The 26,322-nt window shown below is 35.2% G+C and overlaps 1 protein-coding gene across 2 annotated transcripts in view; it reads right to left on the bottom strand.

The window, feature by feature from the left end:
* Diaph2 (diaphanous related formin 2) overlaps positions 1–26,322 on the bottom strand; it is a 752,478-nt gene that overhangs the window by 657,975 nt on the left and 68,181 nt on the right. Inside the window, exons 4-5 of one of the 2 annotated variants that reach the window (XM_059251575.1) lie at positions 25,235–25,339; positions 20,028–20,048 (exon numbers count right to left, since the gene is read on the bottom strand). In XM_059251575.1, coding sequence (XP_059107558.1) covers positions 20,028–20,048; positions 25,235–25,339 — 126 coding nt within the window. The remainder of the gene's footprint in view (positions 1–20,027; positions 20,049–25,234; positions 25,340–26,322) is intronic. The other variant, XM_059251574.1, reaches the window with a different exon arrangement.

The following is a 26,322-nucleotide window of genomic DNA, read 5'->3' as shown; positions in this document are numbered from 1 at the left end:
GAACAGGATTGGTGAATAAATTACATCAGGACAGGTATATAGTCTCAAAAACATGTCATTTTGCATTTCCCCTGTTACACAAAGCTTCCTACCTTGAAAGAAATGTTTCATTTTACTTGGCATTATGCTGAAAATGGACCTAATTTTTCAACCAATTTCCATTAAACCAACAAGAAAAAAACATTTATTGAAGGGAAATAAGTCTTGAAATTACTTTTAATCACTTCATTAAAAGTAAACCTCTTTACCTTAAAAAATGACAGATGTTTTCTTTTTTACACAGAAATATTACACTCTCCTATCTTTGAGGGCTTCAAAAAATATATTAGTTCAAAATCCATTTCTTGGTTCCCACTGAGATTTAAATTACCTGAAACTAATAGCCTCACTGCAAGAGTTCTATTCCATGGCTTGTAAGTTGAATTCACCAGCATGACATCTATGTTTTATATATGTAAATTCCACAGGTTTACTGTAAATTCATGACATTGACAACAGTGGTTTCCTAAAAGCTTGGTACTGCCACTGAAACAAATACACAAAATGAGACAGGAAGCACCCATAATTTTTCTTGCTTGCCTATTTTATTGTGGCAATCATGAAAAGAATAGAGACAGTCTAAAGCACAAAAACTAAAATAGCAGCTGAAAGCAGTATAAACTATATGAAAAAGAAATATTTGCATATAAATCAAAGAAAGCAATAAGGCTTACCTCATGGTACATAATAAAAAAATTATTTTATTACAGAAGCTACTGCCTGCATTCTAGCCTCGATTATTACATTTTCCAGAATTTGGCATGGACAATATGAAAAGAAAATTTACTAGCAATAATATATACAGAATTGACCAGGTTTTTCCTTTACCTTTTCAATTCTTCCTAATGCTATAAGAAGCCTAGTATGCAGAACAAAACATAAAACTGTGAGTGTACTAAAGTAAGAGGACTAGTGTCATCAGAGGCGAAAGCACAGCCCAGGGAGACATGTTTCAGCTCTGGGCCCTCTCATAGGTATCTTCTATAGGAATTTATTTCTTATGTCAAATAACTATGCAAATAACAATGGCATTGTTCATCAGTCCTATCTGCTACTGGTTACTCTCAGAAAATCTGCTCACAATCACAGCTATTCACATAGATATAAGTAATTCCAGGCTGTAATTACCTGAGGCCCCTGTCTCTACAGCACTTTAATTACTCCCTGGTAATCAGGTAAGCACTTAAGGGCGGACAGCAACTTCTTCAGAGGTTATCAAGGGGCTATTTAATTCATGCAGCTGCCAAATTCTTGATCACTACCACACTAAATAACTTCTTTTATACTACAGAAGAGTGTGAAGTTTCACTGATGGCAACAGAATTTAGTACCTTTCTGTAAAAAGGGCCCTGTGGGTACAATGGTATCTTGGATCAATTGGTTTCTTCAACTCTGTCTTCAAACACAGGTTTCTTCAAACTTGTGAAAAGACTTGACTCTTCCTCTCCTTGTTCTCTTGTAGCACTCAAGGACTTTCTCTTCAGCTCCTCTACCTGCTTCATTAATTCCAGTCCATCCTTGTGTTCTCTTTTATTTTTTTATCCTGTTCTTTCTCCTATCTCTCAATAGAGAACTTGAAACTCTCTAAGGTTTGGCTTGTGCCTCCCATGTGAAGACTGATATGCTTTGAATAGCTGCCTCTCTCGAACCCATGTTGAATTCTAAGTGTTGCTCTGATCATCGTAGGTGGTGTGACTTATGGGAGATGATAGGTCCATGAGGGCTCTGCCCTCCCAGGTGGGATGATACTATGATGAATCAGCAAATTTAGCCTCCTTTCACCTCTCCACCCTTGTTCCCTCTGCTATATGAGGACAATTCATTCTGCCTCTCCAGAGGATGCAGCAAGATGGCCCCATCGAATGCTAGCACTTCCTATCCTCCAGAACAATGGAAAAAAATAAGGTTTTGCTCTGTATCAATTACTCATCCTTCAGTATTTTGTATTTGCTGTCCAAACAGATGATGACAAAAACTCACAATTCTCGCCCTTCCCTTTTATCTATTTTCTGTTCAGATTCTCCAACATATTAGTAAATATTGCCTCTCATTTTGTCTCCTTTTCCAAATCACTATGTGTGTGTGTGTGTGTGTGTGTGTGTGTGTGTGTGTGTGTGTGTGTGTCTAAAGTTTAGTCACCTCCCTCGACTGGCAACAAAAGAAATGGCTAACATTTAACCATCACAATAAATCTTACTATTAAAATCAACATCACACAGCCTGCCAGAATGCAAACACAGTTAGAAATACTCTAGAGTTACATTCTTTTTTTTTTTTTTTTTTTTTTTTTGGTTTTTCGGGACAGGGTTTCTCTGTGTAGCTTTGTGCCTTTCCTGGGACTCACTTGGTAGCCCAGGCTGGCCTCGAACTCACAGAGATCCGCCTGGCTCTGCCTCCCGAGTGCTGGGATTAAAGGCGTGCGCCACCACCGCCTGGCTAGAGTTACATTCTTAACTCAACAAGGCTCAGATCATCTGGCCATGATTCAGCCAACCTTACAGAAATGACTATTTTTCAGTTGCAGTCAAGGTCCATATAATATTTCCAAAGTCTCTATTTGGAATTGTTGATTTATTCCACAATCATTCAATATTTCACTGTTCTCTAAACTCATGGACCATAGTCTATCACATCTTCTTTCTACACAGCCAACTCCCAAATTTCACTAAACTCATTTAATTAGGAGTGTTTTATAGTTACACTGCTGTTTTATATTGGTTTTAAGCATAGTTTAGTGGATGAAGAACATCTTCCTAAATACCAAAATAAAAGGACTAGATTGTATCCCAATCAACATTACCGGTGCTCTGCATCTACAACAAGAAATCAAAGACCAAAGTGTGTGTGTGTGTGTGTGTGTGTGTGTGTATGTGTGTGTGTATGTTTTCCAAGTAGCGGACAATGAACAAATAAACTCAATGAGGTTCTAATATTAATATTAACATTTTAATAAAAAATAAATTACCTAAAATTTTTATTTATTTATATATATATATATATATATATATATATATATATATATATCCCATTGCTGTATTATTCTTACCAAATGAAAGTATTTTGCATCTACAATCATGGAATTTATGCCATTATTTGCACGGAAAACTGGTACAGACTATTAAAATCACAAGCAGCCAGAAAGCAGATCAATAAAGCAAAACACCTCCCTATCTAGAGTCAGTAGGAAATGAGATGTTTTAGGAAAAAAATATTCTAGGAAGATAAAACATTTACATTCTGACACATCTATTTTAAGGTGTTAGGTTGAAACATTTCTCTGTCTACAATGTACTACTATACTTTCCAATGATCTGAACATGTTATAATAAACACATTATACTAAAAATGTGACTACTACATTCAGATATAGATAAATGGTTGCTGAGGACAAATGACTGACAAGTGTGTGTTACAGGCTCTATAATCACCCAATAGCCTTCAAAATTATTACAGTACAAGTAGCTTTTGTTGTTGCACAGGCATAAGGCCCATAACATAGAGAAGTGCTTCCCCATAGATGGAAAAGAAGGAACCATTTCCAGATATAAGTGTCTGTCCTCAGAATCAAAGCTAAGAAGACTAGGGGTCAGTTTCACAAATAAATGCCATTCCTATAGGCCAGTGGTTCTCAACCTTCCTAATGCTGTGACCCTTTAATACAGTTCCTCATGTTGCGATGACCCCAACCACAAAATTATTTCATTGCTACTTCATAACTGTAATTTTGCTACTATTATGAATTGTAACATAATATAAATATCTGATATATGACAGTTAATTCTCACAGATAGAATGCCTTGTGACTTTGCCTTATACCCTTTTCTCCTTAACCTGATGATAAACATAGCCCTTTATATATGTTGATCCCTCAGTGTTTCGTTCTATTTTCTCATTGTCTGACAAAATACACAAAATAAGCAACGTAAAGGGAAAGATTTATTTTGGCTCATGGATTGAGAGGGTACAATCTATTGGGACAGGAAAGATAAGAGGCTGAAGTGACTGGGTCCATGGTGGTGAAAGCATGAGGCTCCTGGCTCACATCTCCATGATCAGGAGGCAGAGACCTCAAGCTAGAATGTGGCACAAGCTACAACCCATAAGGCCTACCCCACTCTTCTCAGCAACTCATTTTCTCTAGCTAGACCCCACTTCCCAAATATTCCATAACATTCAAAAGCAATGTCTCTAGTTGGGGACAAAGTGTACCACACATAAGCATCTGAAGGACACTTTACATGCAAACCATAAAAGCCCTCCATCCAACTATTAAACTATCATAGTCACTACCTCTGAAGACCACTAGAGAACCGATCATGCCTTCCTCAATTTGCATCTGCTACTAATGGCTTTGATACATGCCGCTGATGTCACTGCTACCACCAATAACCTCTACTCTTCTAATACTTCTAAGTTATGTGTTTTGCTTTGTTTTTCTTTTTGTTTCTATCCAAGAAGGAAGGGTTCCAGCATCAGTTACCAGCCTGGCCATGCCTTAACTTTGTCACCAAATCAGGAACCAGTAACGTATAAATACATAATGCCTAATTCTTACTAGACTGGAACTGGTATTCATGCTTCAGCTCATTCTCCCAATTGTCCTATTTTAGTCACAACTTAGACACTCAAGGCTTTTCTCTCCACCATAGCAGATCCTCACACACATACATTCACACACCCCTTCACTGTATAGTGATCTCTCTTCTGAATGCTTTGCCAATATCGCAGGATTTGCCCTTGGCTTACTAGGATTTTACTGTGGTCTGATTTTATACATTTGTCATTTAATACTGTATCCTGTGCAGGGGATAAAATACTTTAGAGGAATTTAATCCAACTATGTTTTTCAAATAAAATGTTATTTTTATGAAGATATATTGAAAACTAGAAAATCACACACCATCACCTCCATCTACCTCAGAGTACAGGAACTGACACCTGTCTAACTACTATACACATGAACATTCTAGACAATCACAAGCCCATGTAAACTTTAAACTTGAGGGGCCTTGTAATCTTTTTGGTTCCTGCTATACTCCCAATATCTATAAAAGTACCTGTTATGTTCAGCAAGTACTAAATAAATATTTTCAAATAAATGACCAACATAAAGAAATACTGAAGTTATGGGGCTTATACATCATTAGATAGCTGCACAAAAGTCATTAAAGTGATGAGTGATGTTGTTCTGTATGCTGTGGATGTGTTGCTCTGATTAGTTGATAAATAAAATGCTGATTGACCAGTAGCCAGTCAGGAAGTATAGGCAGGGCAAGCAGACAAGGAGAATTCTGGGAAGAGGAAGGCTGAGTCAGGAGACACCAGCCTGCCATCCAGGGAGCAAGTATGTAATGACAAACAGGTAAAGCCACAGAAGATGTGGCAACATATAGATTAACAGAAATGGGCTGAGTTTAAGTGTAAGAGCTAGTCAGTGGTAGGCCTGAGCTAATGGCCAAGCAGTTATAAATAATATTAAGCCACTATGTGATTATTTTATGAGCAGGCCACGGGACTGCAGGGCGCAGGCAGGACTGGAGAAGCTTCTAGCTACATAGAAGAGCCACACATTTGAAAACGGGAATACGTGTGAACATTTATATCACTGATGAATTGTAAACCTCTGCTTTCAATAATATTTTTGTTTCTTAAAATATAAGTCTAGGAGCTGTGAAGATGGACTCAGTGGGTAAGAGCACATGCTGTGCAAGCATGAAGACCTGAGTTCAAATCTCAATGACTCATGTAAAAATCCAGGTATATTGGTATATATGCTTATAATCTCAGGAGTGAGGGTATTGGGGCAAAGGGACAGATCTAGTTGAAACTACTGGGAGCCCTAGGTTCAATGATTAAGGCAGAGAATGACACAACAGGACATTTGGTTTCCTCATCTGTCCTCCACATGTATGCACACAAGTACACACATGCACACACATGTGCTCATATACCACACACAGACATACAAATGCACACCACCAAAAGAAATATATATGTATATATATACATATATATATATATATATATATATATATATGTATATATATACATATATATATGTATATATATACATATATATATTATATCTCGCATCTTAATTTTAATTCCATCTCCTTCTACTTGACAATTATTCAATAAAGCATTATACTTGAGCTATTCAGCATAATAAAAATACACACAGGACTTAAATTACACACAGAATTAATAAATTAGGAAAGTAGTTCAGTGGTAGAACACTTTCTTTGAATGGACAAAATCATGGATTCAATCCCTAGTACTGCAAAACAAAATAACTTACTTGATGGGTGATGTCATTCTTATGCGGTGAGAATGTGCTGCTCTGATTGGTTGATAAATAAAGCTGTTTGGCCAATGGTGAGGCAGAATAGGGTTAGGCAGGACATTCTAACTGGAGAGAGAAGGAAAAAGAAAGCAGAGGAGACACTGCTAGCCGCCACCATGAGAAGCAAGATGTAAAGATACCGGTAAGCCACAAGCCACATGGCAAAGTATAGATTTATAGAAATGGTTAATTTAAGATGTAAGAGCTAGCAAGCGAGAAGCCTGAGCCTTTAGGCCATACAGTTCGTAATTAATATAAGCCTCTGTGTGTTCATTTGGGTCTGAACATCTGTGGGGCCGTGGGAGCCAGGCAGCACCAGGAAAACTTCAGCTACACTTACTAATGGTTGTTCATTACATAAGGGGATTATCTTATGTTTACCTTCATCCACAAAAAATGCTTATCTATGTTTCTATAATTGGTTTTTTTTGTTTGGTTGGTTTTTATTTTTATTTATTTATTTATTTATTTATTTATTTATTTATTTATTTATTTTTGTTTTTTCGAGACAGGGTTTCTCTGTGTAGCTTTGCGCCTTTCCTGGAACTCACTCTGTACCCCAGGCTGCCCTCAAACTCACAGAGATCTACCTGGCTCTGCCTCCCAAGTGCTGGGATTAAAGGCATGCGCCACCACTGCTTGGCCTGTAATTGTTTTCTTTGTTTTTTTTCTTTTGGTTTTTCGAGACAGGGTTTCTCTGTGTAGCTTTGCACCTCTCCTAGCACTCACTTGGTATCCCAGGCTGGCCTCGAACTCACAGAGATCCGCCTGGCTCTGCCTCCCAAGTGCTGGGATTAAAGGCGTGCGCCACCACGCCCGGCTTGTAATTGTTTTCTTAATAGTTAATGTGAACTAGTATTTTTAGGAAAATGGTTTGAATATAAATCAAAAGGAAAACGGAAAATGTGAAAGAAAAATTACCTGACCTTAAGAAACAGCAAGTAATTACTACATAATGAAACTTCAGAAATATTTTATCCTAATTACTCAGATCAGAATAATCAAAAGGACAGAACTCAAGACAGACACCCAAAAAGGAAAAATTGAATGGATTTAAAAATAAGACAGGTGAATGGGTGAGGTAATGATGACAATTCTCTATTAGAAAGGAAAGAAATGGTAGTGGTAGGGAGGTAATTTTCTATCAGTATGGAGGAAACAGACTAAGGGCTCCAAACTTTGCACTAAATTTGATGTAAGTAGAGGTCTCTTTTGTAAACATAAGTATAGAGTGGGGATACTTGTATAATTTACATCTGCAAATGCCTAGAATGAAGAAATTACAAAGTTCTTGGTGGCAAGAAGCAAAATATTACATTTTTGCTCATGCAGAATATATATTAACAAATAGTCAATACACACACACACATACACACACACACACACACACACACACACACACACACACACACACACACACAAAACATGCACACACAGGGAACTATTTGGAGGAAAGAATAAACCAGCAAAGGAGTGATGACAGATGGGAAAGGACAGTGGTTGGTGATAAAGATGAGCAAGGGGTGTATGTGTATGTATGTGAAATGTCAAAACGAAACCCACTGTTTTCTAAGCCAACTACAAATCTTAATAAAATCCTAGTTTTAAAAGTAGAATTGAGCCGGGCGGTGGTGGCGCACGCCTTTAATCCCAGCACTCGGGAGGCAGACCCAGGCGGATCTCTGTGAGTTCGAGGCCAGCCTGGGCTACCAAGTGAGTTCCAGGAGAGGCGCAAAGCTACACAGAGAAACCCTGTCTCGAAAAACCAAAAAAAAAAAAAAAGTAGAATTGAGCCGGGCATGGAGACACACTCCTTTAATCCCAGCATCTGGCAGGCAGAGGCAAGAGGATCTTTGTGACTTTGAGGCCACTCTGGTCAACACAGTGAATTCAAGGACAGCCAGACTACATAAAGAAACCTTGTCTCAAACGGGGAAAAAAGTAGAATTTAATACTTGAAATATTCAAAAGGATTTGGCAGTGATCAATATAAGCTCCAAATATAATTTCAATGAATTAATGTTTCAAGTTGGGTCTTTTGGTACATCAAGTTGTGTTGTATTTGTCTAATGTTTTCTATAGAGGAAGAACAGAAAGGTCCCTGGATTAAAGATAATATACATTACAAACAAAAATACATCAATTATTTGTTTATAAGTTATTTTTAGTAAAAATTTGAATGTCATTCACAGACTATCAATCAATAAGTTGTGTCAATGAATTTAAATCAAGAATCTATGAAAGCACAGTGATTTTTTTTAAATTCAAACAAGAAGGGGAGGCTGATAACATCCTATTTCACAGAAGAATGCCATATGACAAACACAGAAATAAAGACAAAGTTAGAAAATCATTCTGTAACAAAGCAAGTAAAAACTGACTTGAAGCAGTAATTCCATCCATAGGTGTGAAAAGTATACAAATGTTGCTAAGGAACAGGTTGCTTACATGATCTCACAACATCACCCTACTTATCACTTATTAATTTCAAATATAAAGGACACTTTTCCAACCCCTATGATGAGGCAGCCAGATATCCATATGTCTCATGATGAGATGCTCTTGAAGCCAAGAATCACCTATGCAACATCCTTGTTAAAAATATTTACTCTAAATTTCATCATGGAGAAACCGACAAATCAAGGCTGGGAAACGTTCTGCATAAATATCTGACCTGATTTCTTCAAATTAATAACGAAAACTTCTCTTCAAGATTGAAGAAGATGAGGAAGATATAGACAATAAAGTTTGATCTTCAACTGGATTATAAGAATATATTATAAAAGGTATTAAGATAGCTGGGGAAATTTGAAAATTGGCCCTAGTTGGATAACAGCATCACATCAGTGGAAAAAAACAAAAACTAAAATTTGATTATATGCACTGCTGATGCTGGAGAAGGTCTTTGCTCTTTGGTGATCCATGCTTAAGCATGAAAGGCTGAAACATAACAAATCAGCAACAAAAACTCAGAAAAAGGAAAACAGGAAAAATAAGAAAAAGAACGAATAAGCAAATATAGTACAATATAATGTTTTAACAAGAGTCTGAGTGAGAGCTATAAGAGTATGCATTCTAACATTACAGTGACTCTGGAAGCCTTAGAGCAAATAAGAAAATTTGGCAGAGTTTCTTATATATTCATTAAATGGACAAAACGAGAAACTATAGAATTATCAATCAATTCATTTAATCAAAGCATTATCTACCAAAATTCTAATCTCATTTTAACTCATTTTAAAAATGGTTCATTTGTTATACACAAAAAGCTTAGAAAATATTTTGGGTGATTTTAATCAACTTCCTGAAATGTGATAACTCAAAAATAAAATTAGAATTATGCACTTGTGTACTCACACACAATCTGACGCGACATTTTATAATTGGACTACATTAAAAACAAAAGCATGAAATTGTTTTAGCAGCTATTTCAGCCTAGTCATCTGTTTAATACAAGTAATTTTTCCAAATGAAAACCTTGCTTCATTTGGAATAGTAATTCAGCAGTGCCCTCCCCACAAACAAAGAAAAGTGGGGCTTGCCAAATTTTGTCAAACTCTTTGATGCATTTCTGCTACTACTTACTGACCCCATCCCTCTAGATTTGTCTCCAAATCGCTTGTGCCTTGTATATATTTTTAATTATAAATAACTATCAATTTGAGAAAATAAATACTAAGCATTGTTTCACATCTTGATGGTGATGTGTATACTATTTTAATGCAACAATAGGCTAGAGAGCATGGTTATTTTTCATCAGGTTTCTCAAATTATACAAGGAAATACATTAAAAAATGGACCATAGCTATTCACATACTCAACTTTTCTAAAGATAAAATCATGCCACAACCACACAAGGTGAAAATTGCTTCTAGATATTGAGTTTTCAGCAACTGTAATTAATGGACCTGAGAGTGCCTGGGTTTACTACAATACTACTTTGTTATCAAATATTTAAGCTACCAGAAGTATCTATCAGTGTACATCATTATAAAGTAAATATGCGTTTATGAAAGGAAAATATATTGATAAAAATTAGTATAAACAATTTTAATAACAAACATGCAGTAAAGAAATGACTGCATATAAATTTACCAAAATATTAATAGCACTTTATGTAAGGGGTGTAGGATTGTTGGCCATTTTTAATTCCTATTCCAGTTTTCTTTCTGTTGTTGTGATAAACACCAGGACCAAAAGCAATTTCAGGAAGAAAGGGATTATCTCCTCTTAAAGGTTATAGTCCATCATCAAAGCAGAAAGTCAAGGCAGGAACCTGGAGACAGGAGCCCATATAGAGGTCATGGAGGAGTACTGCTTACTGTTTTGCTTCCCATGGCTTACTCAGCTTGCTTTCTTATAGAACCTAGGACTACCAGCACAAGGATGGTACTACTCATAGTGGGTAGGGCCCTTGAATATCAATTATTAATTTAGAAAATGTCCTACAGGCTTGCCTAGAGGCCAATCTGTTGGGGCATTTTTCCTCAATTACAATTCCCTTTCCCCAGATTTATCTAGGTTGACAAAAAGACTAACCAGAATAATTTCATTTTGCTACTCCACTAGCTTTCAGATAATGTGTTGGTCTTTTTAAATCAATCTGTTAAGTTAGTACACAAAGTAGTAGGTTTCTTTACTACATTTTTGTGCATATATGCCAGGGTTTTTTTTTTTTCATTCCCTTAGCACACTTTTCCTCTCTTCCTGGATCCCTTCTTCTCATCACAATTGTATTGCTCTTACAAAGAAGAGAGGTAAAATTCTGAAGTCTTCTTTTAAATCAGGTATTTAAAAGAAGTTGGGGCTTTTTATATTTATATTCCTTTTTAAAAGAAGGCAAATTCTTAACTACCACCAGAAATCTGGAATTACTATGTCAGAAATGTTGTCATTGCTCAGTTTTCCTGACTTCAGTTTTAGAAAGTTAGTAAAGCCCTAATTTATAGAGTATGTATAAGCAAGGAGCTCAGACTAAGTGTACAAATGATGCCATGGCTGCACAGTTTAAAGATGAATCTTTTCATATTTAAATGCAACATTAGGGATGACACCCATAGTTGCTTATGTCTTTTCATAAAGAAGCGACAGTAAACATAATCTTTAGCCAAAGAGCAATGTCAAAAATGTGAGATTTTACAAAGGATAGAAGCATAATTGGCTTCTAAAGAAGACACTAAGTAATGAAACAAATGCATAAATGCATTATTAGCTAGCACTTGTAGTTCAACACATTTCTTTTGAAATATGTATTAGGAACTACCATAAGAATTATCTCTTTAACTGGTTATTACTGTAATGGCTTAATATGGAGCATGTTTGACAGTTTACAAGTGTTTCAAAACTCCATCAGTATAGCAAAATATATAGAGAGATGTGGGCTAAAGAAAGGTTAGCCCTTTACTCCAAGTCACTCAGGCACTAAAAAGTAAATCCCTGACAACAGGTCTTCAAAGTCTAAGAGCTATAATTTGTTCCATTAAACGTCAACTTTGTTTAATTTGTAATATTTAAACAAGATGCTTATAAACTCTGAGAAGACAAAAACAATGTCTTAGTATGCATTAGACATAATTTAAATACTCTAGGCTGTAACAGAAATAAAATAATTACACATCCCTTTGTTCAAATGTTATAATTTCTGCATTAAGCATTCATTTTGTATGGTAGGTTTCCTGTAAGTATGTTCACTATGTACAACATTCTGTGAGCAAACACAATGGCAGGAAAATTCTAAGGGAACAATCAGGATGCCTCTAGCTGATGTGATGAGCTATTTTCAGAGAATTCTGGATAATAGGACCAGAGTGAGGGTGCACTCTTCTCAATATTCTTCATCCACATCTAAACTGAGGAAAGAGAGCACTTGCATAGACACATCTACACCCTGAGTAAAATAAGAAAAAGAAAATTGAGACAGGGTGGGTTATAAAGGAGTACTTAACAATTCTGAGGCCCCAATCTATAGACTACAACCCTTCCAAAAGAAAGAAAGAAAGGAAAGAAAGAAAGAAAGAAAGAAAGAAAGAAAGAAAGAAAGAAAGAAAGAAAGAAAGAAAGAAAGAAAGGAAAAGAAAAAATGACAGCTATAACAGGAGAACTAGAACTTGAATTAGAAGAAGCTGAATGGCCACTTAAACCTGTAAGTATCCTAGGAGAGTTCATGGGTGATAATGAGCAACTTTCCTCAGTGTAGCAGGAAAGTTATCAAGAAGATAGCTAGTTAAATTTTTTATTTTTATTCTAAGGGGAAAAAAAGACTTTCATGATGCTGAACTTCATCTCCAAAGAATGAGGACTGTTTTTGAGAGGCATTATAAAATAACTAGCAGTCTTCTGGTTTCAGTTCATATGCAGTTGAACTTCAATGGAGTTATAAGAATGTAGTGACTGAACAGAGAGATATTAATTATTTTATTGCTGTTACAGTCTAGTGTATTTGAAAATGTCTAAGGTATACTAAGACATGGTCCTTGCCCTCTGAGAGCTTATAAGCATTTTAATTAAATATTAATTAAACAAAGCTAATGTTTAATTGAAATAAATTATAAAAAGCAAGAGCGCATAAAATAGGTGAACATGGATGTTATAAAACTCAAAGGGACAATATTTCATCTCTTTCAGCATAGAAAAAATGGCTTCAAAAATTACAGGCCAATGATAGAAATGGAATTGTTTCTAGTGTGTATTTTTGGTCCCTAATGCAGCAGTAATTTTGCACTTTTTCCTCCCATTGAAGTTGCATAGTAACATCAGTTTACATGCATCATTGTTGTCAATTTGCAAATGACTACTCCAAAACCACAAAAATCATTCTTGCTCAATCATTTGGGCCCACAAAACAACACTTGCTGAGAAGGATTTTATCCCTTAGGATGCAGTAGCTCCTCCATGATAAGAATAGACTTGAAATGGTTTCAAAAGATTTAAGCAATAAATAATCTTTCAAAATACATGTAGATAGCCTTATCTTGATATTTTGGGTTTTGTTGTTTTGTTTTTGTAAATCAGCTAGGCAAATGCTTTATCACTGAACCAAGTCCCCAGACCCTCTATATCCTTATCCAAAACAAGTCTAATACACAAGCCAGCTTGCATACTGTTAAAGCATTAGAAAAGCAGAAAGTAGCTAGTCATTGCAGTAATGAATGTGAAATTAGTGAAGACTAAAATGAGTACTTTAATAGTGTTTGTGCAGTTCTTTAAAAGATCACTTATTATATGCCACCATTCAATAGTCTCGGGTCTTCTTTTCATCTTACTAACAAATGAGTTTTTCTACTTTATAGTTAAAAATAACAGCATTGATTATTTTTATTCTGATTGAATTTAGACTTTTAATAAGATTGTTACCACCATCAAAACTAAATCTTTTACAGTAGCAACTACTCTACAATGTCTAAATCTGTTAGAAAAACACAATCAACTTGGAGTATGAAAAAGCAACGTTTTACCATCATGAAACAACTACTTCAAACTCCAATAATCAATGTTTTGTCTCCCCCTTCTGGACTACCCAATTATAGAAAGGGGGAAAAATAGAAAAGTAAGTTTTAATCTTTCTTCACAGGATATATTAAAATAATTGGTATGACACAGGTATAATATCAACATGAAGCAATCATTACAGCATTATACTGTTAACTAATAAAAATTCAATTTAATAATAGAATAACAGATCAATAGCTCACAAAAACATACTGCCATGCTTAGTGGTATTTTATGGATACTGCTAGTAACAGATGGTTTACAGTCAGGTACACAGCAAGAACATTTTGAACTTAGAAACTGGCCATAAAGCAATCATTCAGTCTCAATCTCAATGTCTCTCTCGCTCTCTTGACAGGGTCTCAAACTGTGGTGCAGGCTTGGCCTTGAATGCCTATGACTACTTTGCATTACTTTCTTCATCATCCTGATCCTAGAAACCTATCAGGCTCTCTTTTGGAACAAAACTCTGTAAATCACTCAACTAGTGAAGACAATTCTCACATTCGATTAAGGGTAAAAGTAACACTTGTATTGAGCTTGCTATGATGAGCTTGTCCTTTGGACTGAGATTATTTAGAAAGATTACAAAAGGTAAAAAGTAGGAGTTTCTAATCATTTCAGATTGCCTATCTGAAAGACAATACTCCAGACTATGAAATATGTGTTGCTGTTCTCTATGCTAACCCACCGAGTCACTGAGATGTACACACAGTGCTCATGACTTAGTAAGGATAGTTGGGCTTCAGTTATGAGTAGTGAGAGATATTCAAATGATAACTGATTTCTTCTCATTAGCAAGTTATAGAAAATATATTTTAAATAGTAAAACCAGGAATCTGCAACAGTGAGCCCCGTTATTAAAATCACTCTGCTAATGCTATAAAACTAAAGAAATGTCCTTGCATGGTCAGACTTTACTTCTGCTTTTGTGATCTTAGCAATTACTTCTTGATTTACGTATGTAACTGAACTCATCATCTTGGACTCCAAACTTGGTCTTGCACTTGACTTCTGTATGAATGCTTGGGTCATTTTAATCAGCCACACTTGAAATTTCAGTCATTACTGAGGCACACATCTCTTCTTCCCTTTATATTCATTTGCTGAGGCTGATATAGTTCACATCCAGTCTTCCTTACTCTCTCCTCTATACCCTCCATTTAGTTCCTACTAACCACACTCCAGTTCAGAGTCATGATACCAATGCAGAAACCACTCGCTTGAGCTCTCTGTCCTCAGTCTTTAACCTCTCCAATGTCTACTGCTGTTGAGTCCTCCCCAGCAGAAACCTCTGATTCTGTCATTCTAAGCCTTAAAAATGTCCAGGGCTCCCCAGTGACTATTCAGCTGACAAGTCTTTCACACAGCTCTCCTAAAATGACCTCAGCTTACCTTTCCATGTTTGGGGACTGCTAGCTATGTTTAAATGTATTTTCAGCCATTGTAACTAGCTCTTGGCATTGGTTATTAAATACCCCTTCCTGTCCTTTGCCCATCTCATGCTACCTACCCACCACACCCTCATTTCTATTCCTAAAACATTCCATGCATGTTCCTGCCTCAGCTTTTCACTTGACATGGTCTCTGGCTGCAAAGCTCTTTCCTAGGTATCTGCATGGCTCTCTCCATTTTCACTGAATTCTCACTTGTTCACATAGCTTGCCTGTTTAAAAGAGTACACCCCCATCACTGTGCTTTCTCATCTTGCTCTTTTTTCATTTCTTCCTCCATACCACTTGACAAGACCTGTCATAATATTTGATATGTGTCTTACTCTCTGTTTTCCCAACTAAAACGTTAGCTCTATGAGGACAACTTGTATACTTTATCATGCTAACACTACAAGGAATCCTAGAAATTAGGACCTGTGTATTTAAATTGCAGTTCTCAGCTCCAGCTTTCTACAGGTCTTGCCAAGGAAGAGTGGAAATGGTCCATTCACCAGAAAGACTAACCTGCCAGTTCCCTAAATGGAGCCTGAAGGTCAAGGTCTATATGTTCATTTCCAGGCTTTTGTTTCATCTTTTCTCTAAGTTATAACACTGCTATGGAAAAGGCGGAGACAGAATGAGACTGGCTCTCTCCCACCAATTTTAGCATAAACAGGAAAGGAAATTTATTTTTCCACTTTCATGTATTTTATGTCCTTTTTTTAAATATGGATGTGTATTAGAATGCAAAGTCAGGAATTATGGTCAGGGGCTCCAGTAATAATACCAAGAATATAGCCTAGCATATAACAGATACCTAATAACTCTGGGTTCAAAAAAAAGAAGGAATTGGGTGTGGCAGGGTATGCTTGTAATGGCAATATGTGAGAGGTCATTGAAGAAGGATGAGGAGTACTAGGCTAGCCTTGGATACATGAGACCCTGTCTCTACATGGTTAGAGAAAATGAATGCATGCTAAATTAGGCATTTATTTTTTCTTCTGATATAGGATCTTCTTATGTAGCTCTGGCTCAATATGTAGACCATGCTGGCCTTGAACTCAGAGATTCACCTGCCTGTGCCTCGTATGTTCTGAAATTGTATACCTTCACCACCATGACTGGTCAAAAGTCAGTTATTAAATTCTGTTCTTTCCATAGGTAAAACAAACACCCCTAAAACTCCTGTTGCTGCCCTAGGCCCTGAACTATTTACTGTATTAAATTGACTTATGTTTAACCCTGTAAGGTCTGATCATTATATTTATATTTTTTTAAGTATAATGTACAATCAGGTCAATTGTTCCTTTTTATCCCTATACCAGAATGCTTACTTTTATAAGTATGGATAAACTATTCCTGGCTTACAATGAAATCAAATCAATCCCTTTAAATGTTTTCTAAATCTGTTTTATGTGATGTGTTACTAAACAATAAAAACTATTCTGGTTCACAAAGTTCTACTATACTTATTTAGAACTAGAAACCCCCAAAACGTCATCATTCAGTTCTACCTCTGACTCCAAACTCTCTGCAACTTTCATATAGGTAATGGAAGACATTTTATCACTTTATAGACAGAATCTATAGAAAATCTTCAACTCTTTTAGTGACTCTTTAAAATAAACGTGTCAGTATTAACTTGAGACCATATAGGAGGTTTCTATTTTTGTTGATATTGATGCTGTTGTTTACTTTCTTCTCAAAGCCCAGCAATAACCCACACCAAATAACACATGGCTTCCAATAAAGAGGCAACGCCTTCTTCCAACATTAAACAAAATCCTTCACACCATTTTTTTAGTTTTGTTTTCTGAGACAGGGTTTCACTATATAACAGTCCTGGATGTCCTGAAAATCACTCTGTATATCAGAGTGTCATGAAAGTCACAGAGATCTGCCTGCCTCTGCCTCCCGAGTGCTGGGATTACAGGTGTGCACCACTTGCCCAGCCTTCCCACCATTCTTGATCCAGAAATAATTGCATTTCTACTTTTAAACCTACAAACAGCATACTATACTTAGAAAAAAAAGATACTTCATGGTCTTAATTTCAGTTTACAATGTAATTGCTAGGCTTTACATTTTTCAAATCATGCTTACATAAATATTATAGTTAATAAAAGGATAAACTGGACATATGATTGAAGTGTTTATTTATATTTTGAATATATTAAGTATAAATAGTCCACTGAAACCTATTCTGAACTTAGTATTTTCATTTCACAATGGGAAGTCTGAGGCTCATATATGGTCTGCAAATTACTCAAGATCTTACAGGCCCTATGCAACACAGTCTGAAACTCAACCCTCTTGGTTATGAATATATGACTTCTACAAAATATAGAATGTGTCCTGTGGATACAGAAAAACTAACACAAACAATGATAGAGACTACTGTTCAAATACGTAAATTTCTATAAAATAAAATAGGAATGTCATTTTTAAAAAATCCTTAGGAAATATATTAAGTAATAGGAACTACCAAATAGAAAGGAACAACATGTGTAAAAGAAAGCTGCAGGAATTCAGGTAAGTTATGAGGTGGAAATGGGAGGTGGTTTGGGGATCACAATTAAGAATCGCTTCATGCAAAAGCTGCAGAGTGAGTATAGGCAGACTATTCACAAAGCCAGAATCAGTATGACCTGGGGATGAAGCTGTAGCTATGTCCCAATAACACACAGCTTTCAGGTTTGCTTTTTAAAGGAAACTTTATAAATATGAAAAATGAAAACAACAGCGATAGTAAAAAGAAAATCAGCAGCAGGGCCTCAAATGTTATTATTTTGGCTTGCAATCAGTGTTGGAGAAACAAACGTGAAAAGGCCATGCAGACCTACTTCATTGTATATTCCATCTTTCCAATTCCATTCTGGCTCTTCCAGCACTCATTTTTAAACTAATGTTAAAACCTAAGTAACTACAATAGTTAAATCTATTATTTGAGAATTCTACTGTCTATAGCACCTCTATGAAATTTCTACCTGCCTATTTTACCAGCAAAAACAGTCCTCCCATCTTTTGAAAATTAATGAGCCCATGACACATAAGTCCTTTGAAGCTGTCTTTTAACTGGGGTGATTTTATATACTGTATGTTTATATCTCTCTGTAGCTGCAAAAACAAAAAGTAAAATAAGGACAAAATATCCATAATGCATCCCTCCTACCCCAACTTTAAATTAAACCTTCATTTCCTGTAGAAGGGATTCCTATAGTTTACTCTCTTCGTAGGTCAATGCAAGCTACAAAGACAGTTTTGTTGAGTGGCAAAAGAAGACAAGTGAGAGCTTTATTCTAAAATGTTAAAAACATAGTGCTAGGGAGATGGAAGGACTTACATGGGACAGCTTCTTCCTGCAACATGAAAGTTAATCAAGATGGATACTTAGGTACTTTCTGGGCCACCAAAGAAGGAAAGAGTGTTCTAGTTAAAAGTTAGTATATGCGTGATTTAGAAGGATTCAAGAAAAATGTCTTTAGGAACTATTAAGAGTTCCTGTCAGAATAAAGACAGGAACACAGCTAAAGTTGACGTTTTTAAAAGCAGGCATAAGATCAGAGAGATGGCTCAGTGGTCTGACAACCTGAGTTAAATCCAGATGGTGGAAGGAGAAAACTGACTGTGGGAGTTGTCCTCTGACCTCTATACATGTGCCATGGCACACGCACACACACACACACACACACACACACACACACACACACACACACACATAAATACAACATTTTAAGGAAGTAGAGATGAGATTACAAAGGGAAATTGGGAGCCTTTTGAAGCTCTTACAGAGGACAGTAACATGTTCCTGGTAACCACATGTAACATCTCCCATGTAGAGGGAGAAAAAAAGGGAAAAAGTAAGGAATTTTGAAAGGCAAAGTTAATATTAAACACATCCACTATGCTAAATACATAAGTTTTCTGTGATTTAAAAGATGCTTCATACTCTGTTTTCCATATAAATGATATATACTGAAGAGACAAAGTAATTACAAATAGCTCTGAAATGCAATGCAGGTAATGTCCAGCTTGTTACATAGGTATATTAGAAACTGCAATACCGTAAGTATAAAATCTTTAAATGGTAGCACCACATGAACATTAAAACATAAGCTGATAATTTTAACTTATCTACTTAATATCTGATGTCCAGGGAAAAATTACTCACCAAAGGTCAGAGCCAATATATACCATACAACAAAACCAGGTCTTCAGGCCTCCAAACTGCATAGCATGGGTTGATATGCATGCACGTGCACAGACACACACACACATCAATGACACCAAAATCAAAGTAAGACATTATGATAAAAATCTGTGTAAACAGAAGACCAAGACTTTAGGAATACACACACACACACACACACACACACACACACACACACACACACACACACTGATCCTGAGAAACTGACATACAGCACACAGTTTCACCCAAGTTATCTACAATGGCAGACATATGATTCTCCAAGGAAAAAAACAGAAGAAGAAAAAACTCCAAGAAAACACAGGCATATTCTAGTTCTAAAACATATTCTAAAACTATAAGAAAGTACTTAACCTAGCTAAATTTTAGTCACTTGATCTCAATATTCACCTTAACACTTTGGAAAAATACACAGGAAACAAAAAAAAACAAACATTAATTATTGCATGCAAAACTCACAAATTTCTGAAACACAAATTTAATACTAAGGGTAAAACACATCTTTTGTACTTACCGTAACTTTACTTCCAACTATCTGCATGCAGTGGTCAACGAAGAATGGTTATGGTGTGAAAAAAAACAAACAGCAATAATATTAGTAATCAGAAGCTTTGACAGAAGTTAAGTGTTTAGTAAATTAGTCACTGGCCTACTCTAGTAACACATTTAATGCTTTAGATCTTGAGGTGAAAACAAAATACCAATATTAATGTGTGCCATTTCAAAATGTATAGTTACACAAAGGGAGAAACGATCATGATGATTTGGAATTTTTTAAATTCTGTACGCTAATGGGTTTTTCTTCTTTTTTTTTTTTTCTTTTTTTTTTTTGGTTTTTCGAGACAGGGTTTCTCTGTGTAGCTTTGCGCCTTTCCTGGGACTCAGTTGGTAGTCCATGCTGACCTCGAACTCACAAAGATCCGCCTGGCTCTGCCTCCCAAGTGCTGGGATTAAAGGCATGCACCACCACCGCCCGGCTCTAATGGGTTTTTCATGCATTACAATCTAAATATAAAATGTAACTGTAATATAAACTCAGATATTTTCCCTATTCCCTCAAAGAAATTATCAGTATATATATATATATATATATATATATATATATATATATATATATATTCTAAATACTGCTCTTGTTTTCTTTCCTAGCTATGGCAAATATAGTGTTAAGGTCAGAATAAGTTATCTTAAAATACAAATGTTGCATTTAAAGTCATGCATTAAGTTCAGAAATGAACTTTAGTTGAAAGCTGAATATTTAATATTGTTATAAATTTTAAATGCACAATGTCATTTTAACTTATACTTTTAAATTACAGGACAAATTTGTCATTATTGTTCTTTTCTAGGTCATCCTACTGTTCCAAGTATGAAATCAGTGTTTTCTATATGATGTGAGGACAAATAATGCACTTTATCTATAAAAAATGCACATATTAATATGGAGGAAACAGTTCAGAAATTTCAAGAGATGAGACGATTTCTGACAGGCAGGACTGTGTTTAGGAAAACAAGAGGAACCTCTTAACATAAACATAATCTTATGCCAAAATCAAAATGTAAGTCAGACCACTGTTATCAGATTACCACACTTGAATATCAAGCAGTGGACCAAAAAGAGCTAATTCACCATTCAAAACTATTCATGTGACAACACTTATTATTAATATGTGTTGTATTTTTCAGCTAGTGATTTTAAAACAAACATCAAATTTAATTGAAAGCCAAGTATCCTCAGCTGAGTAAGATATTAAAAGATATAAAATGATAATGGTGGCTTCCAAGCAAATGATTTCAGAGGAATCCACGAGTCTCCAAATAGAGAAGCAAGTTCCTTAAAAATTCATTCAACACACTGTTTACAAGCAGTGATTATTTAGATGAATAAAAGCTTCTTTGGTGCCACTAACAGTCCTCTGAAATGAAAGATATGCTATTGACCTAAATTATTTCCTCCCACCAAAGAAGACAGAGGTTATATTTGTCCCTTGTTTCTTTAGTACAGACATGAGACCAAGAAGAAAGAATGAGAGCTTGTGTTAACAATTAAGCAGGTTCATAGTCAGTAAAACAACTAAAATGTGGCCCACTGAAGGCCTGTTTTAATGATTCATTCAGATTACAAAATTATTTCATTTAGCTAAAGCACATGCAGAAATATATTAGATTGATTAGTGAAGAGAAGCAAGGAGAAAATACTTTGGTCATATCTAGGCTCCACTGTTTCACATTATCCAACCCATAGATGAAAAGGAACTGAGGAAAAATTATTTGATAATGGCAACAACAAAGCCATAATAAATACATGCATATTGACATGTATACTACAACTTTCAACTACTTGTTTTACTGGTTAAGTCTATAAATCTGTAGATATAATTGATCTAACTATTTTGGATTATGTACTATTGAAGGGGTTTGGAGGAACAATTATACCTCTCAATGCCTCACATGTTGTCAAAAGTATAATCTGAGTTCTAAAATCTCAATTTCAAAGGTTGTATGTACATTTAGAAGCAAACTGCTTTCTTCACATTGTCATAAGAACAATGATATGCAGTTCACTAATGTTAGGGCTCTGGTGAATAATGTTTCCTCATGAATGTCCACATATACTGTTAGGTGTATGCAATATCTTCTCTCAATCACTAGCGCAGTGTGCCTCTTTCTGGATTATGGATCAGTATGGCAGCTTTAACAATACCAACAGCTTGTTTTCCAGTTCTGCAATGGCACTTTGAAACTATACAATCTTCTTTGTTATTTGTAACTAAAGTATTCATACAGGCCAACTCCCTCAGGTCAGGACTAGAACCGCACCTCCTACAATAACAAGCATTTGGCTCCAAGAGTAATAAAAACACATTAGGTTCTCCACATACCTATTTAAAGTTCATTCAACACTGAGTTACTCAATCTACTATTACTTTTGTACACACAAGTCTCTATTATAGGACTTGACTTGAAGTGTGTGGGGATGAGCAAACAATAGTTTTACAACATCAACTTGTGGATTCCTTCATACCCTCTTATCCAATACTAACTGTAATAAAATTAATGATGCAACACCAAACGTTTTGTTCTAGAAACAGGTTCTGACACTTGTCTGTATGTTTCTTCATTATTTTTTAATGGCCTTTCCCAGGAACATGGCTATTCCTCACTGAGCTCACTTTTTCACTGTTAAAATTCCACATAAAAGAACAATGTAGTTAGTTAAAGAGAAAACAAAACTTTACATTAAAATTTAACTATAGTCCTATATTTTACATGCAACTATGGAACATTTTTGCACTTTAACACTGGTTCTCCTTTTAGATGAGATCTTTGATTACCTACAAAGCCTTTTTTATAACATGATAGGTTTCATCATATCTGCATTGAATGAGGAAACATCTTTAATGAGTATATGAATATAATGAAAAAGAGTAAAAATATACAAGGCAGGCAAAGCATATTTAACACCTAATGAAAGCTAGACAGCAGGGCAGGAACCTAAGCTCCATACAAGCCAAGAGCCACACATTCAGTGATAATTGGTGCAAAATTGACTGTTATAATGATGAACAGGTAAAAGCATTGTTTCATATTGAATGTTGCTATTCATTGAATGACATCCCTCTTATCTTTGAAAGGAAAAAATACATAAACAATTTTCATAGTTTTAATGATAGAAAACAGTACTAATTAATGTCTCTCCAAGGTGAGAAAGCTTCAAAACATTGCTTGTCAACAGGCTCTCATCCATCAAAATATTTGGCCCATGAAAAATAATAGCAAAAAAATAAATCTTGGAACTCTTGTGAAAGTAGAAGAGCTAACAAGTATGCTGAATGAGAAAAATAAGGGCCATCCAGTCAGTAGGACTAATTTTGTGGCTACTTAAAATGGAAAATTTCATGTCTTATAAAAAATACTCATTTCTATCATTTGAATAAAGCAGTTAAAATAAGCTCCTATCTAGCCTCTTCCCTTCCTCCACCTTTCTGTATCTCCTCCTCCCATTCTCTCTCCAGTTCTAGATAGAATCCAGAGCCTTAATAGGTTATGCAGGTGCACTTCATTCTAAGCTGGAGCCTCAGCCAACTGTTTTTCATTTCAATACAAAAATGAGCATAAGAATTAAAGGTGTACATTTCTTTGGCAGGTTGAAGAGAACACCGTATGAACATAAATTAAAATATGCTGTGCATAGATAGTAAGTAATTATCCAAAGGTCAAGGAATGAGAACGTCATATAATCTTCATTATAGTCAGTCCCACTTACCCAAACACCACCAACAAATGAGCCAAAGACACTAACAAATTCCATCATTAAAACACCACATGATTAGTCATATATTATCTCTACTTTGTACTCAGATCTAGTTATATAGATTTGCTAGTATGCTTGCCTTTAAGCATTATAAAAACAACACTGAATATTTGCCCTGCATTTCCTAAAGCATTTTACTGGGAACAATAACTTGAGTGCAAAAATGAGAAGAGATTCATCAGAATTTCAAAGTAAAAACCCTATGCATCACCTAATTCTATTGAAAACGATGCTCATGGCAAATTTCACTTATCACTTGAAACATATTTCTGCCCTTGGATACCAGAACCAAATTAAAAAACATGTTGTTGCTCTGCTCTGGCAGAGCTGCAATGCATTATATTTAAATAGTTGAGCATTCAGATTTAGCTTGCCTAAAGTACAATATAGAATCAATACAATTACAAAATCCAGTAGTTGCTACTAGAAGCAGTGTACTAAAAAGTATGAATGACATAGCCAAATAATGTTAGAATATACTTTTACAGTGAAGGACATTTTCTTCAGTGGTCAATGATTTAAATTGAAAATATTTTGTTTTAAATACAAGTGTACAAATACAGATATATAATAGATTCACATACCTACATATAAATTATGTATGTGTATGTATGAACACACATGTATATACAAATATGCATAGTGATCTTATGAAATCTGGATATGTAAAATTCTTTTCAGAAATACAAGAGATATATTTTGTCTTATCAAAAATACATTTTTTTCTACAAAAAAATTCAAAATCTGAAGGCTACTTTTCAAAGAGCCTTTGAAGGGTATCAAGAAAAAAAAATCAATTCTATTAAAGCAGTAAAGTGTTCTTGTTGACAATAAATTCTTTCAATGAAACATATGTTTAGGTTTTGAAATTCATACAGATTTGATTAAAGTTCCTGGTGTGTGCTTTCCTTTATATTAAGGTGAGCTTTACCACACCAATTATGAGGAAGCTTCCACAATTTGCACTCAAAACGACAAAGCAAAATAAGAAAAACGTTCCTAAAAATTACACGCTTCAATGTAAACTTAATTAAAGGTGGCTGTGCTGTTGGCATTTTCTCCCTCAAAACCTGAAAATTTTATGTTGCAATCTGTATAGTAGGTGGAATACCAGCAAAACACTGCCAATTTTTAGTGACTGCATAAAACCTCTGCCCTCAAATTCACTGAATTCTGTCAAGAGATTTCCATATTGATCTCTTATTTATAATAATGGATCTCTCATGTCTAATGAACAGTTCAGTACTGAGATGTATATGCAAAATATATAAAAAGTGTACATATATCGGTTCCTTAATTGCTAATATGAGTGCACTGAAGCAAGAGTTTAAAGAGATGAGGTTTGTTAACTTTTAAGGAAACAGCTAAGCTGATTCTGTTGGTGCCTGGGAAGTGTCCCTACTTACAGATTTTGCAGTGGCAGAAATATACTGAACAACCATCTCACGCTTGGTGGCAAAATCCTTGTTTCGTAAAGGAGCCTTCTTTTCTTCATTAAGGTTCATATCCTCCTGTTAGAAAGAACATTTGCTGTGAGGATGGATAAATTATTGCTTAAGTGCTTCAAAAGTGATTAATGCAATTAATATCTAACATCAAATAGTTTTTGGATAGTTCACTATTATTTAACACTTGAGATACCATAACTTTGTGTATATTTCACATGTATTCATGATCTATATTTCTACCTAGCTAAGCAGTGACAAGAAAAAATATTTAAAAACTATAGATATGCATTATACACTCCTAGCAAAGCCATTCATTTATCTCAATAGTACAGACACACACACACACACACACACACACACACACACACACACACACACAAATTACTCTTTGGTCCATGCTTCCCAAGGACCACTGACACTCAAGAAACCAAATGTGATAGACAAATTTAACAGGAGACATAATCACCAAAGAAAAGTTCGAAGAAAGTTGCTATATATGAAAAAGAAAAAAAAAGGAAATCTAGCTGACTGTGTGTGTCTATGTCTGTGTGTGTAGGACAACAAAAACTATGTTTTGAATTACCTTGTATCAACCACACAAGTGCTTCATTATGAAACATCACACATGCATATAATACACTTTGATCATGTTATTCCCCCTCTGTCACTTCTTCTCCCTACACTGTTCCTACAAACAATTTACTCTTATAAAATATCCCCCTCCTACTACTATTGTAGCTAGCAGACAACTGACTCATTACCTCCCCATTTGTGTGCAATTTAATTTTTGTTAATGTTTTCCTTATAAAGCTGGATATGAAATATATACAGAAATATTTTAAAAACTATATTACAGTCAAAAGGCAGTGATTTTCTACATCTTCTTTACTTTTAAAATTGGAATCATTATTTATTAGGCATATACTACACACAACGAACTCTTCTTGGCTATTAACACTGAAAAGCTGAGAAACTGCTTTTACACTCAAATTAAATACTACTATTTATGAAGCAATTCCTGATCCCTAGTAAATGTTATATATGTT

Source organism: Peromyscus eremicus, chromosome X, assembly GCF_949786415.1.
Source record: "Peromyscus eremicus chromosome X, PerEre_H2_v1, whole genome shotgun sequence".
NCBI lineage: Eukaryota > Metazoa > Chordata > Mammalia > Rodentia > Cricetidae > Peromyscus > Peromyscus eremicus.
The sequence above is the reverse complement of the archived record's forward strand: the minus strand, read 5'-3'. Positions and strand labels throughout refer to the sequence as shown.